Source organism: Mauremys reevesii, linkage group 4 (assembly GCF_016161935.1).
Source record: "Mauremys reevesii isolate NIE-2019 linkage group 4, ASM1616193v1, whole genome shotgun sequence".
Taxonomy (NCBI): Eukaryota; Metazoa; Chordata; order Testudines; family Geoemydidae; genus Mauremys; species Mauremys reevesii.
Genome location: NC_052626.1, coordinates 60,941,458 through 60,964,882, shown reverse-complemented (window position 1 = coordinate 60,964,882; position 23,425 = coordinate 60,941,458). Strand labels below are relative to the sequence as shown.

The following is a 23,425-nucleotide window of genomic DNA, read 5'->3' as shown; positions in this document are numbered from 1 at the left end:
CTTTGTCACACATATATACATCAAGGTTTTTATTAACATAGTTATACAGTAGTTATGCACAAAAACTATGTTAAAAGAACATTAAGATTTCAAAGTCAAGGACTCAAAAGTTAGGAAATGTCAGAATTAAGGTTGCCTATGAAACCTTAATTCAGCTCCCTTGTGTATATGAGTTATGATACAGTCTTTTATTACATGATCACATACTATTTTTTCCATAGGCCTCCTGCCTCATTCAGTGCACAGGATGGCCTGTGCTCATATAATTTTGTTTTATTGACTACAACCACATTTACTGCACAGTATTCAAACCTTGCATTGAAGACAGAATTGTTAATTTCCTTGTAGGCTTTTCTGTGGCATTCATCACTATGATATCTGAGTTTTTCATAAATATCAATAAATTTAATTTTACCACACCCCAGTGAGGTGAGGAGCAATTATTATCCCCATTTTACAGATGGGGAGCTGAGGCATAGGGAGATTAAGATAAAAATATCCATTAATTTCAGGTGCCAAATTTGAGATGACTAGGATCTGATTTTTCAGAGTACTTAGGATTATATGGCACTTCATAGGTTGAAAGTACAGCTCCCATTGACTAGGGTTGCAACTGTGAGTGCTCAACATTTCTGCAAATTATACCCCCAGGTTTATCAAATCAGGCACATAGAAAATGAACACACAATTCATCACCACCAAAAGCGAACATCATTCCAGGATGTACTAGCAGGAATGTTGTAAGCAAGACACGAGAAGTAATTCTTACACTCTACACAGCACTGATAAGCCTCAACTGGAGTTCTGTGTCCAGTTCTGGGTACCACACTTCAGGAAAGATGTGGACAAATTGGGAAAAGTCCAGAAAAGAGCAACAAAAATGATTAAAAATCTAGAAAACATGACCTACAATGAAAGATTGAAAAAATGGGTTCATTTAGTCTGAAGAGGAGAAGATTGAGGGGAGACATGATAACAGTCTTCAAGTACATGAAAGATTGTTATAAAGAGGAAGGTGATACATTTTTCTCTTTATCCACTGAGGACAGGACAGGGAGTAATGGCTTAAATTGAAGCAAGGGAGATTTAGGTTAGACATTAGGAAAAACTTCCTAACTGTCAGGGTAGTTAAGCACCGTAGCTAACAAATTACCTAGGGAAGTTTTGGAATCTCTATTATAGGTTTAGGTGTTAGGCAAACACCTGTCAGGGATGGGCTTAGATAATACTTAGTCCTGTCTCAGTGCAGGGGACTGGACTAGTGAGGTCCCTTCCAGTCCTACAGTTCTATGAGTCTATGCAACCATCCTTTCTCTTCTTGCAATCCCCCTCCTCATTCACTGTACACCTTCCAACTTCTACAACAAATTAATCAGGGACCCTACAGCCAACAGCCTCCTTCACTATACAGCTCTGATTCATCCCAAGAGCACCACTCATGCTGTGCTCTGCATGAGGCAGGGGTTCTATGGAAAAAAAAACCTGTATGTGATCAGGTAAGTAAAGTTTGTATCATAATGCATACGCACAAGGGGGCTGAATTAAGGTGTTACAGGCAACCTTAATAATTCAGGAATTTCCTAATTTCGGAGTCCTTGACTTTGCAACCTTCATGGTCTTTTAACACAGTATTTGTGTGTAGTTATAACTATGTTAATGAAAACTTTGATGTATAGATTTGACAGAATTAATGTGTGTGATGGTTTAAAAACCCTGCCCAAGGCAGATATTGGCTTATAGTTGTCTTGTATCTAAATTAACATCACCGAATGGGGTGTGATGTGAAATTTGTTTTTTTCATGAATCTCCTAGGTTAGTCACCAAGGAATTTACAGAAACATGTATCAACAGGAACAGTTGCTGCATTTCAATGTCATTTGCCCTGTGATTACGGCGGGGTTGTGTGGTTATTGTGTCTGACTATGAAAGGGAGGCTAACATCTCTATGCTCAACTCTCACTGTTTTTGTCACAGGAAATGTGCCTAATGTTCTTTGGTGGTTCACAACCTGTGGTGCCAGTGGTCGCCGAGGACCAACTCAAGCACAGTGCGACAGCGCCTATTACAACACCAACGTCTCAGTGACTGTAGAGAAAGAGGGACCACTCCGAGGGGTGCAAGTGTGGAGAGTGCCAGCAACAAACCAATACTTGTGAGTGTCGGTGTATGCTGGGGACCAGAGAGGCAGTCAGCTAGCAACTCGCACTTACCATAGCACATGTATACCCTTTAGTGCAACAACATCTGTTGGGAGTGGCTGAGTGTAGGGTAAATGTGAGTACCTCAGAGCCAGCAGGAGTCACAGTGGAGAGTTATGGTTCAGGAACAATGTAAGTGAGGAGTTATTGGGAGGAGTGATGTAGTACTGACAGTGAGGAGCTCAGGACTGGAATGGCCTTGAGGCTGTGGGACTGTAGGGGTGCTGTCTGGAGGGAACTCATTTTGGGGTTCTGACGGTGTTAGAGAACTGGCTGTAGGGAGCTCAGGAATGGAGTCACTTTGGGGTTGTGACCATGCCAAGCATTGGCATGGGGAGCTCATGGCTCGAGTTGCTTTGGGCTGTGGGTGTAAGGTTTCTGTCTCTCTAACTGCTTCCTTTCTTTTTCAGAATATCTGCGTATGGAGCAGCCGGAGGGAAAGGAGCCAAGAACCACAAGAAGAGATCGCATGGGGTCTTCATCTCGGCCATCTTCCAGCTGGAGAAAGATGAGCTCCTCTACATCTTGGTGGGGCAGCAGGGGGAGGATGCCTGCCCAGGGGTGAGGGACACACACACACTTGTCACTGGGCAGAACCACATTACAGATAAGCTGCAGAACCCCTCAGTGAGTGGGTTTAGCGTTTGGCTGTACTGGTGATGAAGGGGAGGAGTCCCAGACTTGAGCGAGTAAAACTCAGAAAGGGAATTGGGAGGAACCAATGAGCTGAGCTAAAAAGAATCTTCTGAAAATAAATACAAGGAAATCTGAAATGAAAAGAGTCCTCCAAAAGCACAAGCATAAAACTCTGCTTTAAAATCCTGGTGTTCAAAATAAAAAGCTGCCCCTTTCACTTGCTTTAACAGGGCAGTCACAGCCAGCTGCTAGGTCTGAGCTGCATGTTCCTGATCGCAAACAGCATTTCTCCACAGTAGGGATTTTATCAGGCCTGCCAGGATTTGAGATCATTACTCAAGGCCCCTGTTGAGATCACGGCCCCATTGTGTTAGACAGATATAGTAAGAAGTGGCCCCAGCCCTGAAGGGCTCACAATCTTACAGCTGGATCCAAAGCTTGTTAAAGTCAATAGGGGTCTTTCCATTGACTCCAATATTCTCTGCGAACACAAAGAAACATAGGGAAGAACAAACTCCAAAGATGTGTGTAGCTCAGTGTCCTCAAAAAAATCCAAGCTGCGAAATAATTTTTCTGTATTTTCTCTGTGTAGTCTAGTGCTTTGTGCAGGGAATGGGGAGCTAGGACTCCTGGGTTCTATTCCCAGCCTTGCCACTGACTCATTGTTCAACCTTGTGAAAATCACCTCATCTCTCTGTTCTTGCATTTCCTCATCAGAACAATGAGTACCAATAACACTGACCTATCGAATAGCAGTATTTTGAGACTTAATTAGTAATTAGAAAGCATTTTAAGATCCTGGAATGTAAGGAGCTCTAGAGGTGCAATGTATTAGCATTTGTTATTAATAATAAAAATAATATGGGCTCATTGCCTTTCTCTGGTTCTGCTGTGAGCCTTTCTTATGTCACTTGCACATGTGACATGTTCCCAGCTCAGGAGAAGCTTGTCAGAGGCCAAGGGACAGGTCACTTACCAAGCGAGTGGTCCCTCCACAAGGAGAACACATACTACGTGTACAGATCTGTGCATGAAGACTAGACGGTGTTGGTCTCTAACTGCATCTGTTGTCTCCTTTCAGGGGAATGTTCAGACCCAGAAGATCTGCCTGGGAGAGTCGTCTCTCATTGAAGAAGATTACAAACTCAAAAAGGATCTGAAGGACTGGGCTGGAGGAGGGGGTGGGGGTGGAGGAGCCACCTTCATCTTTAGAGTAAGTCTTCCCTCTTTCCAATCCCCTTCTGGACAGCGTCCAGGAGAAGAGCTAGCTTTCACTAGTGATCATGTGATATGCTGCTATCAGCTGTTTCAGGGAATTGAAGGAAGGGACGGAATGTTTTACAGAAATGCAAATTCCTCATTCCCCCTCATTTCAGTCACCTGCTAGCTACTGCCTGCTCAGCACTCCCACACCAGCAAAGCTGTAGTTGCCTAGGCGCGCCAAGCTAGGCGGCAGGCAGGCTGGGCCTAGCCGCGCCTGCGGGGCGCATGGAGGGTCGGTGAGCTGCGGACGACGGACGGCCGCGAGGCATGCACCGCGGAGGGGGGGCCCCGGCGGCCCGGCTCGGCCCTCCTGGGCAGGGACGCTCAAGCGAGCCTGCCCCGCCGCGAACCGGCGAGCCGCCCGCCGCCGCCGCCCGCGAGCGGTGGCTCCCCCGGTCATGCCTGCGGCAGGTCGCTCCGGGGCTCCGGTGGGGTGGGCCTGCGCGAGCGGAGCCGAGGGGAAGGAAGAGGACCGCCGCGGGGAGAGAGAGCGCGGCGCGCCACACCGCTGCCTGGGGCAGCCTAATTTCTAGAGCCGCCCCTGTCAGCACTGTCAGCCCAAGCAACAATACCAGGATGGGAAATCAAACCAGGGTCTGCTGCTTAACACTGGGACTGGTCCAGCCTCAACAACTGGTGTTTAATTGGACCTGCCTCAGATACTTGTCACGGTTGGCAGACTGCCCTGAATAATGGTGTCAGGAAACAATCTGTAGTGTTGCTCTGGGCTGTGGCCACTATTGTATGAGCTGTTTTTATGCTTATTGATGCAATGAATTAGGTGGATTCTCTCATCTGAGAGGTTGAAGGGTTTTCTGGTATCGGATGGTTTTGAGCCTGCTGCACCTTTCAACTGTTCTGTGTACTGACTTGTATTTGTCCTTGAGCAGCTGAAGGATGGGGTTTTCGAACCATTGCTCATCGCTGCAGGAGGAGGGGGGAAGGCATACCTGAGGGATCAGGACAGCTCCCTGGATGATGCACTCCTTGAGCAGTTTGAGAACAACACAGCAGTCCCTGGAGTCAATGGGAGAACTGGGGCAGCAGGTGAGGCCCTGGAGCAATACAAGGTCTGGATTTGATGGCTGAACACACAAAACTGACCTGCAGACATTAAGCAACACAAATCCTTTTGATTCGTATTAACTTTTCTGTGGGAGTAACCCACTCAGACATGAATGGTTCTTCTTCAAGTGCTTTCATATGTCCATTACACTGTAGATATGTGCATGTCCTGTGCACTGGTGCCAGACAGTTTTCCCTAGCATACCCATAGAGGTGGCCCCACCCATCTCCTAGCTCCTTCTGCTCCCAACAAGAGTATAAAATTCAGAACCACCCCACCTCTCCTCCAGTTCCTTTTTACCATCCATGGTCATGGTCAGAGTGTCTTACTCATAAACTCATAGACTCTAAGGCCAGAGGGATCATCATGATTATCTAGTCTGACCTCCTGCTCATCACAGGCCACAGAACCTCAGCCACCCACTCCAGAAATAGGCCCATAACCTCTGGCTGAGTTACTGATGTCCTCAAATCTTGGCAAGTTACAGAGAATCCACAGTTTACTCTAGGGCAGACCAGCAAGTGACTCATGCCCCAAACCGCAGAGGAAAGCAACAAAAGCCCAAGGGTCTATGCCAAGCTGACCTGGGGGAAATTTCTTTCCTGATCCCAAATATGGTGATCAGTTAGCTCCTGAACATGTGGTCCAGACCCACCAGTCAGACACCCGAGAGAGAATTCTCTGTAGTAACTCAGAGCCCTCCCCATCTAGTGTCCCATCTCTGGCCATTGGAGATATTTGCTAATGGCAGATGTGGATGGGCCATATAACTTTGTAGACAAATTCATTCTGCCATCCTCCCCATAAACATATAAAGCTCAGTCTTGAAACAAGTCTTTGTTCCCTGTGAACAAACATATTGCTGCTTGGCTATTTAGCTAGTGGTCTCTTTTTCATCATTTGTTGTTTGTTTGTTTTTTCATTTTTCATTTTGTTTTAGTTCAATTTTCTACAGTCAGGTATTGGCATTGTCTACTATCTGGGAAGCCTATGCCAAAGCCTCTGGGTTTCCAACCTTACTCGGGTTGTTGGAAGTCCATCTCTGTCAACAACAGTAATTTGCACTGTCTCAAGTGCTCAGGGGAGGGCCGTGTTAGAGACAGGTGCTCCATTTGTTGCACCTTGAAGACCAGGACAGAAGAGCTGAGAAAGGACTGCCTTCATTACAACAAGGCAGCATTTAGACTGGTGTCAGAACCACTGTAATCATCCAAGGGAAGCTCTTCCATGACTCCTTCCTGGAATGCTCCCCCAGCTTTGCCTGCAGATAAAAGTCATCAGAGGTCCCCATCACTGGGCTTCAGAGCATTCCAGGCCTCAGAAACATACAAAAAATGTCATGATCAGGTTCCTCGAAGATCAGGCACCAGGATTCTTCCACAAGGTCAGCCTGGTACTGATGGTACAGCTTGTCACTCTCTGATAGTGGCTCATACAGCGAGACCTGAGCTATTGACTCTCATGCCGTCCCAGAGGCCGTCAAGACCAGCTGTTTCTTTGGCTATGACAAAAGAGACTTCTCTGATCACAGCACGACCACCATCCATGTCAATACTGATGATGCCGGAGGCTTATGCTGTGGCAAGGGTCAGGAGCGCCGGGGCCAGGGGGCCACGGCCCCATCACTTTTTAAAGTGTTGGACACCAGTATGTGTAGTTAGCAAGTGCTTTTCACAGCTAGCTTAACAACAGATAATGTAGACCCTGAACTGGGTTTTTATTGTGCAAGCTGCATTGATGGACATCCTCACTCCCTTGGTGAAGGGGGTAACTTGAATGCAGGTACATCTTAGACAACTCATAAGGGATATTTTCTCTCCTTTCACACACTTTCCCTGACTTCACTCTGCCCATAACCTGCTCACCTGATTTTCTCTCTCTTTTTTTCTGCAGGTGGAGGTGGTGGCTGGAAAGACACCACCCTGTTTCCTCAGACTGGGAAGTCCCTCCTGGAAGGTGGAGAGGGAGGCCAGGCCTGTCCCCAGTCATTAGCCAAACTCCAGTGGGCCACCTCAGGTGGTTTTGGTGGAGGAGGAGGAGCTTGTACATCTGGCGGGGGAGGTGGAGGCTACAAAGGTAGGTCTGTTTGTCCTGTCATTTAGGGGAATGGAGACTGTAGGGACTGGGAACATTGCTCTTTATCTGCAAGGATATTTAGCCATCCTTTAGCCTGCCTTTGACCTGTCTAGAGGGAATGGTCCATTTAATGATGATTCGTTCTGTTAAAAACTAACCTATTTGCACCAAGTTGAACCAAGACGGATACTTTTTGATTGAAGGGTTCTGCCAGCCCTGATGGGTCTGGGATGAATGATTTCATTGTCCTCTTTGAGGACAAGAGATAAACACATTATTTCACTAGCAAGTCCCAATGGAACTCCATACTTCAAGAGACCAATGCAAAGAGGGGGGACCCCACATCTTGTAGCCACCTCACCTTTGCTGCTGTTCAGCACTTGCACATGGTAACACCTCTCTTTTTTTCCAGGTGGGCATGTATCAGATGTTGATGATATCACAGCTGATGGGCAGGATGGTGTTTCCTTTGTGAATCCAGCTGGGGAGATGTTCCTACATCCCCTGGCAGGTAAAGCACACTTTTTCTATTCTCCCACCACTGTCTCTGCCTCCCCTTTACCTCCTGTCTCTCCTCTCCTTCCTTCTGTCCCTTTCCATAACCTCCACACATACATGTACTCTATGATGCAGATCCTCGGGTAATGTACATTGTCATAGTTCCATTGCTTTCAATGACAATTTACACTAGCTGAGGATTTTCCCCCTACAACTCTCTCCTAGGCTGAGAGGTGACACCAATCTTCGGGTACAGTTATATGTATTCAGTCCTGGCCTACCCCATCCCTCTTCCCCATCACACCTCAAGGTTAATCCAAAGGGGTCATGCTTTTGGGAGGTGAATTTCAGTGCCAGTACTCATTCACTTCTCCTGGCACTCCTCAAATGGGTGATGTCTGTACTGTGTTATGTTGGGATGTGTGTTTTCTTAAGTAGGGAGACTGGCACTACAGCCTCCTGCATTTGCTTTCTACCTTTACAACGTGGGAGAAGATAAATTAAATCCTTCTGTTCCATCTGGCTCCTTCTCATTCAGCCATGGAGAGTCACGGGGAGGCGGAGATTCAGGTCTACCTGAACTGCAGCCACTGCCACTCGGGCAACTGCAAGCGGCATCTTGACACCACTCTGCCGATCTGCATTTGTGAGATGGGAGCCGTGCTGGCCAGTGATAACGTCACCTGCATAGGTAATAGGTGGAGCTTTATACTCAGAATTTCTTCTGTCTTCTTTGCATCTCCCCTCCTTCCAGCTCCTCAAGGTAAAGATACTTGACTCATAAATAATGATATCGTTCCTCTCTATTGCCTGCCATCAGAGATATTTCAAACATTAAACAACTTAATCCTCCCAGCATCTCTGGGAGCTGGGTATTATCTACATTTTACAAGCAGGCAAACGAGACAGAGGGACAGATTTTCAAAGGCACTAAGACATAGGTAGGTACCTAGTGAGATTTTCAAGAGCACCTAAGCAAGTTAAGGGCCTAAATTCTATTCAAATCAGCGAGAGCTATGTGTCTGACTTGGTTAGTGGGTGAAAATCTGACCAGGTGCCTATCTGCATCTTTAGGTGCCTAAATATTTTTGGAAGTCTGGCCCAGAGAGGTTAAGACATTTGCCGCATAGCTGGGATGGACCAAAGATCTTCTGACTGCCATTCTTCTACTATAACTACTAGACAATGTTCCCTCATTGTAAAGTCTTAGAGCAGCAGTTCTCAACTGGGGATCCACAGCCCCCTAGGGGGCTGCAATCAGGTTTCTGGGGGTCTCCCAAAATAAACAGGGCTTCAGCCCCAGGTAGCGGTGCTTGGAATGCAGCCCTGGGTGGCGAGGCTTGTGGGGTGTTCCACCTCCACCCCCTGACTCACCTCAGCGAGCCACCCAGCATGTGGGTCAGCAACAAGTTTCACACTGAGTAAGGAAAATAAAAATAATATTCAGTTTTTAATTTTTGTACCTATATTATCCTTTTCTTTTTATATATTATATATGTGTTGTGTGTAACTCCCTAACGATAATTTAATACAGCTTTTAATCTACTGGATATGCAGAAGAACAGTTGTTGTGACACAAAGTGAGCCGTGGAGTTTTTATAGCATGCTGGGGGTGGGGCTCAGAAAGAAAAAGACTGAGAACCCCCATCTTAGAGGACAGAGCAGAAGAGTTAGATTTCAAATTTAACTTGCTGTCTGGCTCACGCACTTTCTGCAAGCACAAACGGTCATTTTTGTGTCTGTGGGAGACTGAAAATGGAATCATCTCATGAGGTTGGAAAAAGGTTTTAGTTAGGTTTTTATACAAAGGATTGATCATTCTCAGGCCCCCCTGGACCTATGTTTTCCAGCTGGAACTGGGATCAGATGTGCCAGAGCATTGAGGGATTCTGTCTTGCCAGTATTCCCAGCTCAGACAGAAGTAGGAAGTACCAGCAATCATATAGCAGAAAATCATCTTTTTACAGAAATCATATGAAAGCCTGTGCTGATATACTTCAGGATTAGCTGTGGATAAGAAGTCAAACTTGTAGGTGCTTATCTGAGCCAAACCTTCTGAGTTTTGCCCATTACTAGTAATAGGCTCTTTCTGCCATCAAGCTGCCGGTTTGGCCTACCCACTTAGCTGTGCTTCTTCTGGTGTTCATGCCTCATTAGGTCAAGAAATGGGGGATGAGCCAGAGAGTCTGCTTAGATGGAAAGGGGAGCCTAGATGGGAGTGAGCACCCATCTTTGGAGAAGAAGGGGAAGACATCTTTCTAGATTTCACTCTGGAGATGCAGGATTATGAGGAGTGTTGGGAGTAGATCGGACTAAAAACTCCGGACACCATCTCCTTGCACACTAGGATGAGTTGCACCACCCCACAGCCTCAAAAATTCAATGTTGTTTGGGTTGAAAGCATGACATCTGTAAAAGAGTGCAGTGTAAATTCATCTGACAAGCAGACAATGCATTCTGAGATAACTTTGCAGCTGAAAGTTCCCCAATGGAGATACAGGACAAATGATCATTTTCAGAAGGGATTGTTTTATCAGTAAGGCTACATTTTAGTCACGGGTATTTTTAGTAAAAGTCATGGACAAGTCATGGGCAGTAAACAAAAATTCACAGCCCATAACCTGTCCATGACTTGTACTATATTCCCTGACTACATATTGGGGGGAGGGATGTCTTGGGGGTTGCCGTGGGTGCTTGTGGGGGGGTGGCCCAGAGGGCACCGCAGGTGCTGGGGGTGGTGGCCCAGGGGGCGCCATGGGTGCTGGGGGAGATGGCCCGGGGGCACTGCGGATGCTTGGGGGGGTGGCCTAGGGGGATGCTGCAGGTGCTGGGCAGGGGGGCTGGCAGCAGCAGGCGGCCCGGGACCCCTGCTGGTGCTGGGGGGTGGCAGGGCAGGCAGAGTCCCTACCCAGCTCCTTGCAGCTCCCTGGAAGTGGTGACATGTCCCTACCTCAGCTCCTAGCTCCGCACACTGCCCCCACCCCAAGCACCGGCTCCACAGCTTCCATTGGCCGGGATCCACGGGCAGCCCCTGGGCCAGCTGCACTGGCTGCTGCAGAAGTCACAGAGGTCCTGGAAAGTCATGGAATCTGTGACTTCTGTGACCTCCATGGCAAACTTGCAGCCTTATTTATCAGTAAACATCTTGGGTTAAACACATATCTGGTGTAACACCACCAAATAGAATGACTGAATCACATGGAGTTACACTAGAGATGAATTTGGCCCCTTCTTTTCATACCAGTTAATACCTGTTTGACTGATATTCATCATTCTTTTCTAACACTGTCTTGCAACTCTAAGACATTGAGCTTCCATAGGGGAATTCCAGCTAGTGGGCAGTGCTATTTTCCATCTATCTGGAACCTGAAGAACAGAATAAGGGATATGTTTGTTTTAAGCTGTTCGTGTTTAGATAATTACATTGGTTGAACAGTGATTTATGAGTGTTTATGACTCCTGGGACCCTAATGGAATTTGCTTTAACATGCACATGATGGTTCTTCACCACAGTTATCATATTATTTTTTGGAAGAGGGGAACCATGGCGGGAGAGGTTCTTTAATGGGGCTGTGGTTGTCTGGTGGTTAATGTGTCTGTGTCTTTCTTTTGGCCAGTTCCTCACAGCCCCATCCCAGAGGGACACCTTCCTCTTCCGCTCCTCCTAGCTGTGGTTACTGTGATTGTAGTGCTTGGAATGGCTCTGGCTTGTGGCAGCCTATCCATTGGTAAGGAACATCTTTGGCTTGTATTAATATACTCATTCCTGCTCTTGTATTAATCTATATGGACTATATGTGCCCAAAGAGTCAATAGCGTTACCATGACCCTGTCACTGTCCAGAGTTAAACTGTTAAGCAAAGGTCAGAGTTTGGTATATAGAGACCTTGGTTTGCTTCATTCCATGCCAAACAGACTAAGAAATGTATGCTAAAGTTTGGAGATTTATTGGTTAGGATACACATGAGAGAAAGAGCTAAAATAAGTTATAAAGCAGTTTGAAATTGAATGATTATGTAAAAAAGACTGGACCAAAATCTATTAAAAGTGCCTTTTAAAAGAGATAGTCTCTTTCATTTCACCAGACAACCGGTCTTGATGGAGAGGAAAGAGTTAGTTCTGTTGCTGTTCCGAGATGGGGAGGGTGGTGGCCTGTCCTGCTTTTGACAAATAGACGGACCCAAGGAGGAGAAGAGATAAGATAATAAAGGTGGGAGAAATACAGCTTTTGCTGATGCTGCCAGGATTCTGGGTGACAGGTCAGTCCCAGGCAGATGCTCTAGATTGGTGGGTTGGCCAAAACACCATTTGCCCTGGGCTCAAGCTCCTCTTCTGGTCTGGGACATCATCAGGCTGGGCTGGTCCCCTCTCCTTCACCAGTCTCTCTCAGGCTGGACAGAGCTGGTTGGACTGTCTTGTTTCATTGTACTTATACTGCGTGGTACAGTTGACCTCAGGATCAAATGGAAAGCCAAGAGAGAAGGAGAGAGACAGGACAGGAGATAAAATAGCAGGGCAAAAAGGAATACACAAGGGAAAGGGAGACAAAGCAGGATCTCACGTGTCTCCAGTTGGAATCTCTGCTGGTGCAGCAATGATGGCCAAGTGTCCACTAACATGCTGAGCTCTGGGTTTTACGATGATGCAATGACTTTTGGGGTCCACAGGAGAAGGGCAAAGTCCCTGGAGTGGAGCGGAGGCCTGTCAGCCTTCCCCCTCCACCAGGAATTGCTCAGTTGACCCGTCTGTCCTCAACCCCAAAAGTTTCTTTGTTAAGGCCTTGAAAGTGGGGTGCTGGGCAGAATAGTCCATTTTGTCATTAATATTGCAACACTGCTCAAACCCACTGTCCCCAACCTGACTTTTACCAGCCTCTGAGTTGGCCTCACTGAAAGAAGGGAGCCCACCTTAAAGCTACATTCTGCTAACCATGGGACTGATGGGGAATTGAGAGGGGCTTCAGCCAGGAGACTGATGACTACCAGCCAAAGCCAGAGGAAGACTAGTCTGCCTGCAGACCACATTATTGCTGCTGCTGCTAATAATTGGGACCAGACTGTGTTCTACCCTTGCATAAGTCAAGTCATGGGGAGCCAGCAAGAAACATCACCGTTTGCCTGGCCCTTGTAAGAGCTGGGCACAATAGTAGCCACATGAGCAAGGACTGCTCTGGCCTTGCTCCTTCTGGGGAGAAAACCACTTAGAAAGACCACTAGATCACTAAGCAGGCCCTCCTTTAGCAGCCACTAATCCATAGACTGCTGTCATGACCACTGGTTAAAGATAGAACTCATTCAAAGGAATGGCATGGTCTCAGTCTGATTGGCCACTTGCTTTGTTGTCTTGGTTGAGTTACAGCAAGTCCTCTTGCTTCTTGGTTCAGGGGAGGTTGCTCCAGAGAAAGGGAGATGGAGCCCAAGCCTACATATGGCCAATACTCCATGCTCGTGTATCCCATTCAAGATGGAGAAGTTGCTGCAAAGAGAGAGAATGGGGATGATGCTGAGAATTTAAAAATATTACTTGGATTCATAACTGCTGACTTGGTCTCTTTGTGTTGTTGATTGCTCTGTGCTGTTGGCATTGTTTCCTCTGCTCTACCCACATGTTGACATTTCACCCTCTATTCTTTTGTGGTGTGCTCCCACAGTTTATCACCGTAAAAAGCAGCAGCTGGAAGGAGCCAGAGCACGACTGCAGAGCCCAGAATATAAACTGAGCAAAATCCGCACCTCCACTATCATGACAGATTACAACCCTAACTACTGCTTTGCAGGGAAGGCTGCCACACTGAGCGAGCTGAAGGAGATCCCCCGGAAAAACATCTCCCTGCTTCGGTAAGGCTTGCTGCTGGGCCTGCTCCTTCATTCAGGAGAGGAGTTGTAGCCTTTGGTTAAGGTGGCAGGGTCACACATTTATTTTGTTTGAATGTATAAAATGTGCCATGGAGCATGGAGAACAAGAGACTGAGGGCTAGCTGGCTGACTAACCGTGGAAAGCTCACAGTCCAGCATGGTACAGCCAAAATGGGGCTTTCATGACAGTTGCTTATAACACCTATGCCTCACTTTTATGTTCTTCAAGACACCATTTTGTAAGAATTAGGCCCTGACTGAAGCACATGTTTAACTTGAACTCATGAGTCACATGTCCCATTGACTGATTGGCTTCCAGGTAGAAGCAAGAAGATTCCCCATACTGTTCCCTCCCTTACACTTTTGGGAAGTCCTGGGTTACTGGGGCTGCCTGGCTCCCAACAAATCTCTTCCAGGTCCAGAGCAACGTTTCATTTTCTGCATCAGAACAGAAACTCACATCACACTCCTCTCATGACCCCTGCAATCCAGCTGATGTCAGTTAAGAGGGCATAGGGAGTACAGGCAAAATTTGACTGCCTATATTTATTCTGTTACTTCACCTTCAGATATCAGCCCACAGCCTTCTCTCTCTGACGCCCTGATTCGCTGTAGCCTTAATATCATTGCTAGTAGCTGAAAGCCCATGCTGTTGCCCAGGTGTAATTCATGGAGTCACGTGTAAAAAAGGTGAAAATGAACTTAAAAATTGGATGGTAACAGAATGATATTCTGAACAGAGACCCCTAAACTGTGCTTGTAGCTGCTTCCATTGCTTCACACTGACTCAATAGACCATCTAGGCTTCAGAGTCACGCACCGAGTGACATTCCTCGAATCTTATTATATAGATAAATCTGTCACCAAATCCTAGGGTGCTGGTGCCAGTATAGATTCAGGCAGTTACTTTGTCAGCATGCAGTAGACTCCCATGTTTTCAGTACCACTGAAGGTCCAACATTATAGCACCAGAATGGGTCCAGAGGTGATTCTGGATGTTTTGATACTAGGCCATGTCTGGGACTGATTGCTTTGCCCTGGATTCCAGTTTCGAGAACAGGTCCAAAACCTATTCCTCAACTTGACACAGTAATACCTGCTTTTTCTCTTCCCTTCAGGGCCCTAGGGCATGGTGCATTTGGTGAGGTTTATGAGGGGACTGTGGTAGGAATTGCAGGGGATCCGAACCCTCTTCAAGTGGCTATCAAGGTCAGTACTTACAGCTAATGGCCTAATCTTTCCTGTACGGTAGCGAATACCCATGAGAGTGATATTACCATATAAAGGTTCTAAATAGAAATTGATTGTTACAATCATCATATACTGCATGGTTAACAGTGTTACACATGCTGCTAATGTCACACGTGGGAGTTATGAGCTTCCTATTGTTTTGATTTTTAAGCCAGGTAACAATAGCAGCAGATTGCAAATAAACAGTTCTTGTTTGCAGCATGCCATTGTAGTGGCTACACCTGATGCTCTAATGGGGGTGAGAACTGTTACGTTAATTTCAATGGAATAACTGGACCCATTGAGTCAAAGGCCTCTGCACGACAGAACACGAAGAGAAGAGTGCGTCCCTCAGCCTCTGCTGCCAATTCCAGGGGGAGAGCTCCTACTGCATCTAAGAGGAGGCTGTACGAATCTCAGTCACCCATCCATATAAAATATATTAGCTACAATTAAAACAAAGTGCTAAATCCTCTGCTAGCGTCAATCGGAAGTGAGGGAGCTCTGCTATTTGATACCAGCAGAGTTTGAACCGCACTTACGGTGTTTGCTGAGAGCCTTTCAGTAAAGTAATAGTCATGTAAGTCACCTTTAGGGTTCGTCTACACTTGGAGCTGGGGGTGTGATTCCCAGCTCGAGGAGACATACCCGTGCTAGCTCTCATTAAGCTAGCATGCTAAAATAGAGTGCAGTGCGCCCTATGTAGGTGCCCTCAGATTCCCTAGGTGTATACTCGGGGAGACTAGTCTGTCCCACAGCTCACACTGCCACAGCTGCACTCTATTTTAGCATGCTAGATTGATGAGAGCTAGCACAGGTATGTCTCCTTGAGATGGGAATCACACCCCCAGCTCCAAGTGTAGACGTACCCATAGACATTATTCTATCAATTCCAGCAATTCCTGATACTCCAGGCTTTGTGACTGATACTCCAGACACCTCCTTTTTAAAAAAGGCTCCAGAGGCAATTCTGGCAATTATAGGCTGGTAAGCCTGACTTCAGTACCGGGCAAACTGGTTGAAACTATAGGAAAGAACAGAATTATCAGACACCTAGAAGAACACGACTTTTGGGGGAAGAGTCAACACAGCTTTTTTTAAAGGGAAACCATGCCTCACCAATCTACTAGAATTCTTTGAGGCAGTCCAACAAACATGTGGTCAAGGGTGATCCAGTGGATATAGTGTACTTGGACTTTTAGAAAGCCTTTGACAAGGTCCTTCACCCAAGGCTCTTAAGCAAAGTAAGCAGTCATGGGCTCAGAGGGAAGATCGTCTCACAGATCAATAACTGGAAAGACAGGAAACAAAGAGTAGGAATAAATGGTCAATTTTTGGAATGGAGAGAGGTAAATAGTGGTGTCCCCAAGGGTTCTGTACTGGGACCAGTGCTCTTCAAGATATTCATAAATGATCTGGAAAAATGGGTAAACTGTGAGGTGGAAAAATTTGCAGATGAAATAAAATTACTCAAGATAGTGAAGTCCAAAACAAAATGGTGAAGAGTTACAAAGGATCTCACAAAACTGGGTGACCGGGCAACAAAATGGCAGATGAAATTCAGTGTTGATAAATGCAAAGTAACGCATATTGGAATCCAAACTATCCCTATAAAATGATGGGGTCTAAATTATCTGTTACCACTCAAGAAAGAGCTCTTGGAGTCACTGTAGATAGTTCTCTGAAAACATCCTTTCAATGTGCAGCAGTATCAAAAAAAGCTAACAGAATGTGAGTTGAGTTGGGGTTAGCACTCGAGTTATAACTCGAGCTAACTGTGCTGTAAAGACATGGATATGTCTAGGCTGCAATTAAAAACCCAGGGCTTGCTGGTGCCAATTGAATCAGGCTAATGGGACTTGGCTGCGGGGCTGTTTAATTGCACTGTAGATGTCCAGGCTCTGGCTGGAGCTCATGCGCTAGGACCCTGTGAGGTGGGAGGGTCCCAGAACTCACACTGCAGCTCAAGCTGAAATGTCTACACAGCAACTAAACAGCCCATCAGTCACAGCCCAAGTCAGCTTGCATGGGCTAGCTGTGGGTGTCTAACTCCAGGGTAGACATACCCTGAGCGAGTGTGAGAACCCAGAACTGAAACTGACTAAACAGTGCAAGTGAAACTATCTACTCTAGCTTCACAGTCCTGAGTGACGTGCAAAAGTAAAAAGAGAGGAAAAAGTACATTCAGATGCTATTTATTGCTTCTGTTTTAATGATCCAGGGCCAGACTGTGGCCAGCTTCTGTGTGAGTGAGCAAGCACTGCTCCCTGTTAGTGCCCTGTCTGCAACCTTCCCAGGTATTCACATAGCCCCCAGCAAATGAAACTGCTGAGAATCTGCTGTACTTCCTTCTGGAAAATGATACAATGTCCACATGGTAGATGAGAGAGGGCGTGTTATTTAAGGTCATATGGGCTGAGTGCACATAAATCATTTCACAGTGCCCAGATTGGGCAATCATCACACAGAAGCTGGGTTCATCATGGTCTGGCTGTATCATCAGTCCCTTCTTTCACTGAGTTGGGCTTTGACAGAGTGGGTGGATGTAGACTAGAGAGCTTTAAAAAATACATCGAACATACTCCTGTTGTAAATGGTGCACACACCAATGTAGTAGATGGCCCAAAGGATGGTCTATTTCATTTAGCAAAATGCCGCTCCATCCTCCAAAGCCCACACTGCTAATGGCAGTAGCCATGTTCTCCCTCACAGCCTAGCCTGCATTCAGTAGCGGACAGCGAGTCCCCTCAGTCTGCACACACAGATAGCTGCAGCCATATCATCCTCCACAGCAGTGGCCACACCGTCCTGCTCAGACCTGCACCTGCAGTTTGTATCTGTCAATGCCATTAGTACACGCTGTTTTAAATCAGTGGCTCTTAACCTTTACTGCAGCCTGCACCCCTTTGGTTCTCAAAATATGTTCTCACACCCCTTAAACCTAGATATATTTTTGTTTGTATATTACAATAACCGTTAAAAATGTATAATGTTAATAAATACATCAGTTTGAGGAAACAAAGTAGTTGTACTTATGTGTTTGTGCTTAATTTGTGTTTTCGATGATTTACCTTCTAAAATTATCTGGCATGTCTCGCACCCCCAGGGGGTGCATGCACCCCAGGTTAAGAACCACTATTTTAAATAAACTAAACAAAAGCACTGCATGTAGTTAAATGCACACACAAGAATATTCTTCGCGTAGGTCAGTCGGCTCTTGTTTCTTTTCCACCTCTTGAGTCGTATATGACCCAATGAGTAGGGAATTGGAAGAGGAGAGAGAGACACTCATATCATAGCTACCACATAATCGTATTGTGTCTTCACTGGCTTTTTTATACTTCTCTTAAATATCTTTGTTTCTTCTGGGTGCTTCTCCCCTTTTGTTCCCTCTCAACAGACATTGCCAGAAATCTGTTCTGAGCAGGACGAGATGGATTTTCTGATGGAAGCGCTGATAATCAGGTACATTTCTAACCAGAAAATTAACTCACTGACTCAGGAGATTAATAACAGGATGGCGAGACTTTCACATTTAAATCACTGATTCCAATCCAGCCCTGCTTGATATTAATTACAAATTGCTACAGCCAATGGCTGTTTGGCGGCCTATGAGTTAGTGACAGCCCCGTTTCTAATGGACATGTGTCCACCTTGTACATGAGACCCTTACTGGTTATTTCAGCAAAGCTGAAAGTAACTTCTCCAGTGGTTGTTTGGGAAATAAGCACTAAATTCTTTTAACTGTGTTACATGTATATTGCACCTTTCATCTCAGGAAATCCCAGGGCCATGTAGGACTCACATCCTGCAGTCCTTATGTAAGGAAACTCCCTTTGATTGAATGGAAAGCTGTGTAATGTGTGACCTACAGGGTTTGGCCCTATAGCCATGCAACCCTACTGAAATTCAGCCACCAATGGGGTGGAGAGCAGCAGTCAGGTGGCACACAACATGCTGCATGCCAAGGAGAGATTTTTCAGCCCAGGACATTGGGGCAAACCCTTCTCTTATTAAAAATGCTATAGGGTGTTTAGGAACAGCCCTGGACCTGTCTCTTGCATGGATGGCTGCACAAGGAGATGGTGCATGAAGCTTCCCCTTTGTGCCCTTCAAGCAATAGACAATCACAACTGTAGCTCCTGTGCTCCCCTAACCACAGGGACTTCTCCCTCCCAATGCCTTCTGCAGCACTAGTTGCCCTAAAGGCCCCGTGTCTCTTCCCCTCCTCTGCACCAGGCAGCAGAGTGGGGCATGCTGAACCCTCTTGAGGGGTGAAGTCGTGAACAGGGAACCAGTGTGTGCCGGGGAGCTCCAGGAGGTGTAGTGCAGCTCATCACCTCCCTCAGTGCAGGCCAGTGCTACTCAGGCACAATCTGTCTTTTGATTTCTGTGCAGAGTAGATCAGACAATAATTTATAAGGCTGGATTTCAAAGACCATCTCATAATGAGCTAGGTGGTGTATAATTTATCTGCCTAGGAAAGCTAGAGAGCTGAGCCATCCCCATAATTCCATGCACTCTAGGTATTTCAAACCTGGGGTTTATGCCACCACATCAAGCTCCAAAAGGAAGTTTGAAAAAAGGGAGATGATCTGGAAGAACTCCCCTAATCTCTTTCACAGCGCACAGCAGATTTACTGGGGAGATGGCTCTCACTTACAGTGGCATTGCCCAGATCTTGCCTGGCAAAGCAATCACTGGAAAAATCCAGAAAGAGCCTCACCTATTATAACTTCTTGCAAGCTTTTAGACCAAAAAAAGTGTCTGAAAGACATTGTGAAATGTATTCCTGGAAGTTACAGTACTTATCTTTATGGCTCTGCCCCTTCTTGAATGTTTGGAATAAAAGCATTCCTGGAGGTGTTTGTATGTAGATGACTTCATCTCACAGCTAGGACATGCTGCTGGGACTCAACTATTGACATCAGTCCATCTCCCGCAGATTGTTGGAGTTCTGCTTGGCAAGGCAAGAGGCGGTAGTGCCGATATATGATTTTTAAAAGCAACCCACGAGATCATTTCATAATGTTTTGATTTATTTAGTAGGGTCTACCCTCTCTGTCCCTCCACCCCTGCCAAAGTCCTCAGTTCATATCTAACCCAGGTTGGTAGTGATCAAAAGTCACAACCTTCTGATGATAGTTTGGCAGCATATGTTAAATGAGTTTATTGTCTCAACCCAATTCCTTGGGGACAGAAAAAATTACAAAACCAATTGCTACAATTGGCATGAGCTGGCCCTGTTTTTGGCAGGCTGGACACTGAACTGAGACCCCCAGCTGCACAGAAAATTTATTTAACAAACAATGAAAAAAAACAAATCCCCACATGAGAACATTTCATTTCAAATAGCTATAATATTTTAGACTTTAAGATATCATATTTCCTTTCTCCCATGACCCCGTCACAGTTAAATCCATGAATCTTCTCTGCATTAGAGGATCACGGCAGGCGTGGGTGGAGAGAAGGTACTGTTGTATTTGGTAGCTTTTGCCAGTTTTCTCCCACTTTCTGAGGAAGTTCAATTAAGGCAAAGCCAAGCAGAATCTCTTTGGGTTCCTTGTAAGCAGAGCTGGGCTGAGGGCACCATGCTTTGATTTAGCTGAGGTCAGGATTTGCTTTGACAGTGTGTTTCACAATCAGGTTGTATTTCATCTGAATCACCAAAGTTCAGGGGGGAGTTGGGTAAAATTTTTTGATCTACTTAAAGTTCTTTCTTCCTCTCTGTTTGATTTTTCTTTCTCTTTCCATGTTGCTGTGGTGGTTGATCATGGTTGTGCATTGGCGTGAGCCCTTCAGCCTGCATCACAGCTTCAGGCTGGTTCAGACACTGCCTCGCTTCATTCTGCTGGAGCCGAGAGAGTGTTCAGCCGGTGAAGGCCCTCTCGACTTTGAGACCCTTGGTTCTCTTTCCACTTGTGTATTTTTCTTTCTGGCATTTGAATCCCTGGCCTTTCTATATTTTCCCTCCTTCCCTTCCTCCTTCCTTGACTTGAAATTCCTTTGATTGAAAATAGAATATGAATAGAATAAATAATTAATAATGAAGCTTTTTAAAAAATATATCAATTGGAGATAATCCAATCTAAAACTGGAAGAAAGGGAGAAGGTCAAGCTGGGGAGGACCAACTAGAAGGACCTTGACTCCTCCTGCCTTCACTAGCAGGACCAATTAGCAGGACCATTTCATGCCCCAAATCCCAGTGAGCTCACAACCCTGGGTTTAGCCAGCCCTGGGTTGAGCAGCCAATAAAGGATATTGAGGAAGCAAATCAAAGGATCTTTCCTGTCCCTATGTGACACAGAATAAAGGATGTTTTCCTGTCCTTCATCACATCTCTGTGTCAGATCCTGCTCTGAAATGTGTCAAGTGAACCCTCATTAATGGTCAAGACCCTGTGCAGGAAGATGTTGGAGCAGCTCTTCTCTTCAGATGGCATAACATTGCATTCAGTTCAGTGCAGCTACAGCTGTCATATATCAACATTGACTTAGGCACAGCCTGTTAGCTGTGCTGATAAATGTAAACAAAATGCCAAATATTAGCCAATGCAAAGAAAGGTTTTCTGTTTGTAATCTCAATCCTGATTTTCTGTTTTACAGAGCTGAACAGATGTATTGCTTAATTTCAAAGGCTATTTTTTTTATGTATTGCAGTTCACAAACAGCTTGGCAGTTAATTAACTGCTAATTTTTTCAATTGCATATGGTTATTCAGAGTGTATTACTGGTCATGTAACTCACATGATATTGCTTCCTGACCCCATGAGTGATGAGTATCTGCTTCTCTATAGATGCCTGAAACTGCTTCTAAAACCATTTTTTTGTAGGCTATTAGCCTGCTTCACAACCATGTAGTATGGAGTATATTATAGCAGTATAAGCATATCTTATTCAGATATATTAATAGTAATAACTTGGGAGTAATATCTTTTATTGGGTACACTTCTGTTGGTGAGACAAGAGGACCTGGAGAAGAGACCTGTGTGTCTTGCTCTCTGTGTCTTGGAACCAACAGACTCTCTCCTCTGAAAAACTTCACTCTCCTGTCTCTCCTAATCTCCTGCCTCTCTCAACACAGCTACAGCTACAGTTACACTACATAAACACAGTGTTTAGTCCCTCCCCATCATAGAATTATACTTATTTATATAAGTACATTTAACCACCTCCACACCAAGAAGGTTGTAGGGCTTTAATTACATCAGTATAGTGAAAGTAGTACAACTTTTGTGAGGAGACAAGGCCTATGAAACAATGAATAGTGATTAAACAACAAGCATGTTCTCATTGGCTCATTGGGCACATAGATGGCATGTGAGAAGAAGATCATTCCTAAAAACATGTGTGTGAAAAAAAAAACCTGTATAGAAATGTTATTTATCAGCAAAATAAAAAGGGTCAAGAATGTAGTTGAACCAAAACAGCCCTTCCAAATTCAAAGAAATATGCCTAAAAAAATTCAGCCAGCTCTAGATCTTGCCATGGGTTTGTTTCGCCACAGTAAAAATGAAACTCCATTGGCCTCCTGACAAAGGTATCCCAAAACATGCTGATCTCTGCCTGTCTGTCTTTCTTATTTACTCCTTCGCTTTCACCTTTATACAGAACTTGTTTATAACGCTAACCTTCAATGCCAAATGTCCAAGTGTTCTGTACAATAAAGACACGACCCATCTAACTGATTAAACACCAGCTGCCAACAGCCGGAGTACTAATTATATGGTTCCAGGCGGTGAAATGAACAAGATAACAGCATCCAGAAAGAACAGGAGAAAAAAGAGCAAATTGACTTGACATCTCCAGGAGCTTCACTAAGCTTGGTAGTAATTTCTCCCCACCTTGCCCCAGAGCACTGGAAAAGCACTTGTCATAACACCTTCCTGGAGACACACCAAGGAACTTTCCCTGCAGGGGAAGAAATGATTGCCAGAGAATAAGTGGGTGTCACAGGTTGGGGGGGGTGGGGGGAGTTTGAGTTTTGGCCCAGTCTAAATAAAATGGCCAACAGTTCTATCAAAGGTGTGAAGTGAGAACTGCCTGTTGCGGTGAGCAGTATGAAAGTAAGCACAAAGGAGCTTTAAAAATTGGGAGAAGGGAGAAGTGGGCTTCTAAAAAATGACTCTGGAGATGCTAATGGGTCACACAGCAAAAATTAGTGAAGCTTTAAAAAAAAAAAAAAAAACACACAACACATCCATCCGGGATTTTGAATGGCATGTGAGAGAGCAAAGACGAGTGACTGCACTACTCTGTGCCAGCATCAACCCTAATGCCCTCCAGCCCTGTAACATCCCTTGTGATGGGGAAGAGGTAGGACTCAGGAATAATAAACACAAAGGGGGCTCTTTACATAGGCTGCTGTACACACACTCACGTGCTGTAGATCTCCCTGGCTCGCTAGTGCACAGACTGATGGAAACACCTTGGGTCTGTCTAAGCAATCACGCAACAGTTTGCTGAATACACTGTAGACCCAATTCAGATTTTTTTTTAGCCCAGAGAAATCCCCACTCCCAGCACTATGGGAGTTAAGCTGTGCTCTTCTCAGTGAGTCCCACGGTGATGGGATGTCTATCCCACACAAGGCCTAAGGTGGC

The 23,425-nt window shown here is 45.5% G+C and overlaps 1 protein-coding gene across 1 annotated transcript in view; it reads left to right on the top strand.

Moving 5' to 3' along the window:
• Positions 1-23,425, top strand: part of LTK (leukocyte receptor tyrosine kinase) — a 154,116-nt gene that overhangs the window by 105,124 nt on the left and 25,567 nt on the right. Inside the window, exons 12-22 of the mRNA XM_039534376.1 lie at positions 1,975-2,152; positions 2,609-2,759; positions 3,916-4,047; positions 4,988-5,144; positions 7,057-7,239; positions 7,652-7,750; positions 8,276-8,428; positions 11,355-11,465; positions 13,388-13,574; positions 14,711-14,801; positions 18,223-18,342. Coding sequence (XP_039390310.1) covers positions 1,975-2,152; positions 2,609-2,759; positions 3,916-4,047; positions 4,988-5,144; positions 7,057-7,239; positions 7,652-7,750; positions 8,276-8,428; positions 11,355-11,465; positions 13,388-13,574; positions 14,711-14,801; positions 18,223-18,342 — 1,562 coding nt within the window. The remainder of the gene's footprint in view (positions 1-1,974; positions 2,153-2,608; positions 2,760-3,915; positions 4,048-4,987; positions 5,145-7,056; positions 7,240-7,651; positions 7,751-8,275; positions 8,429-11,354; positions 11,466-13,387; positions 13,575-14,710; positions 14,802-18,222; positions 18,343-23,425) is intronic.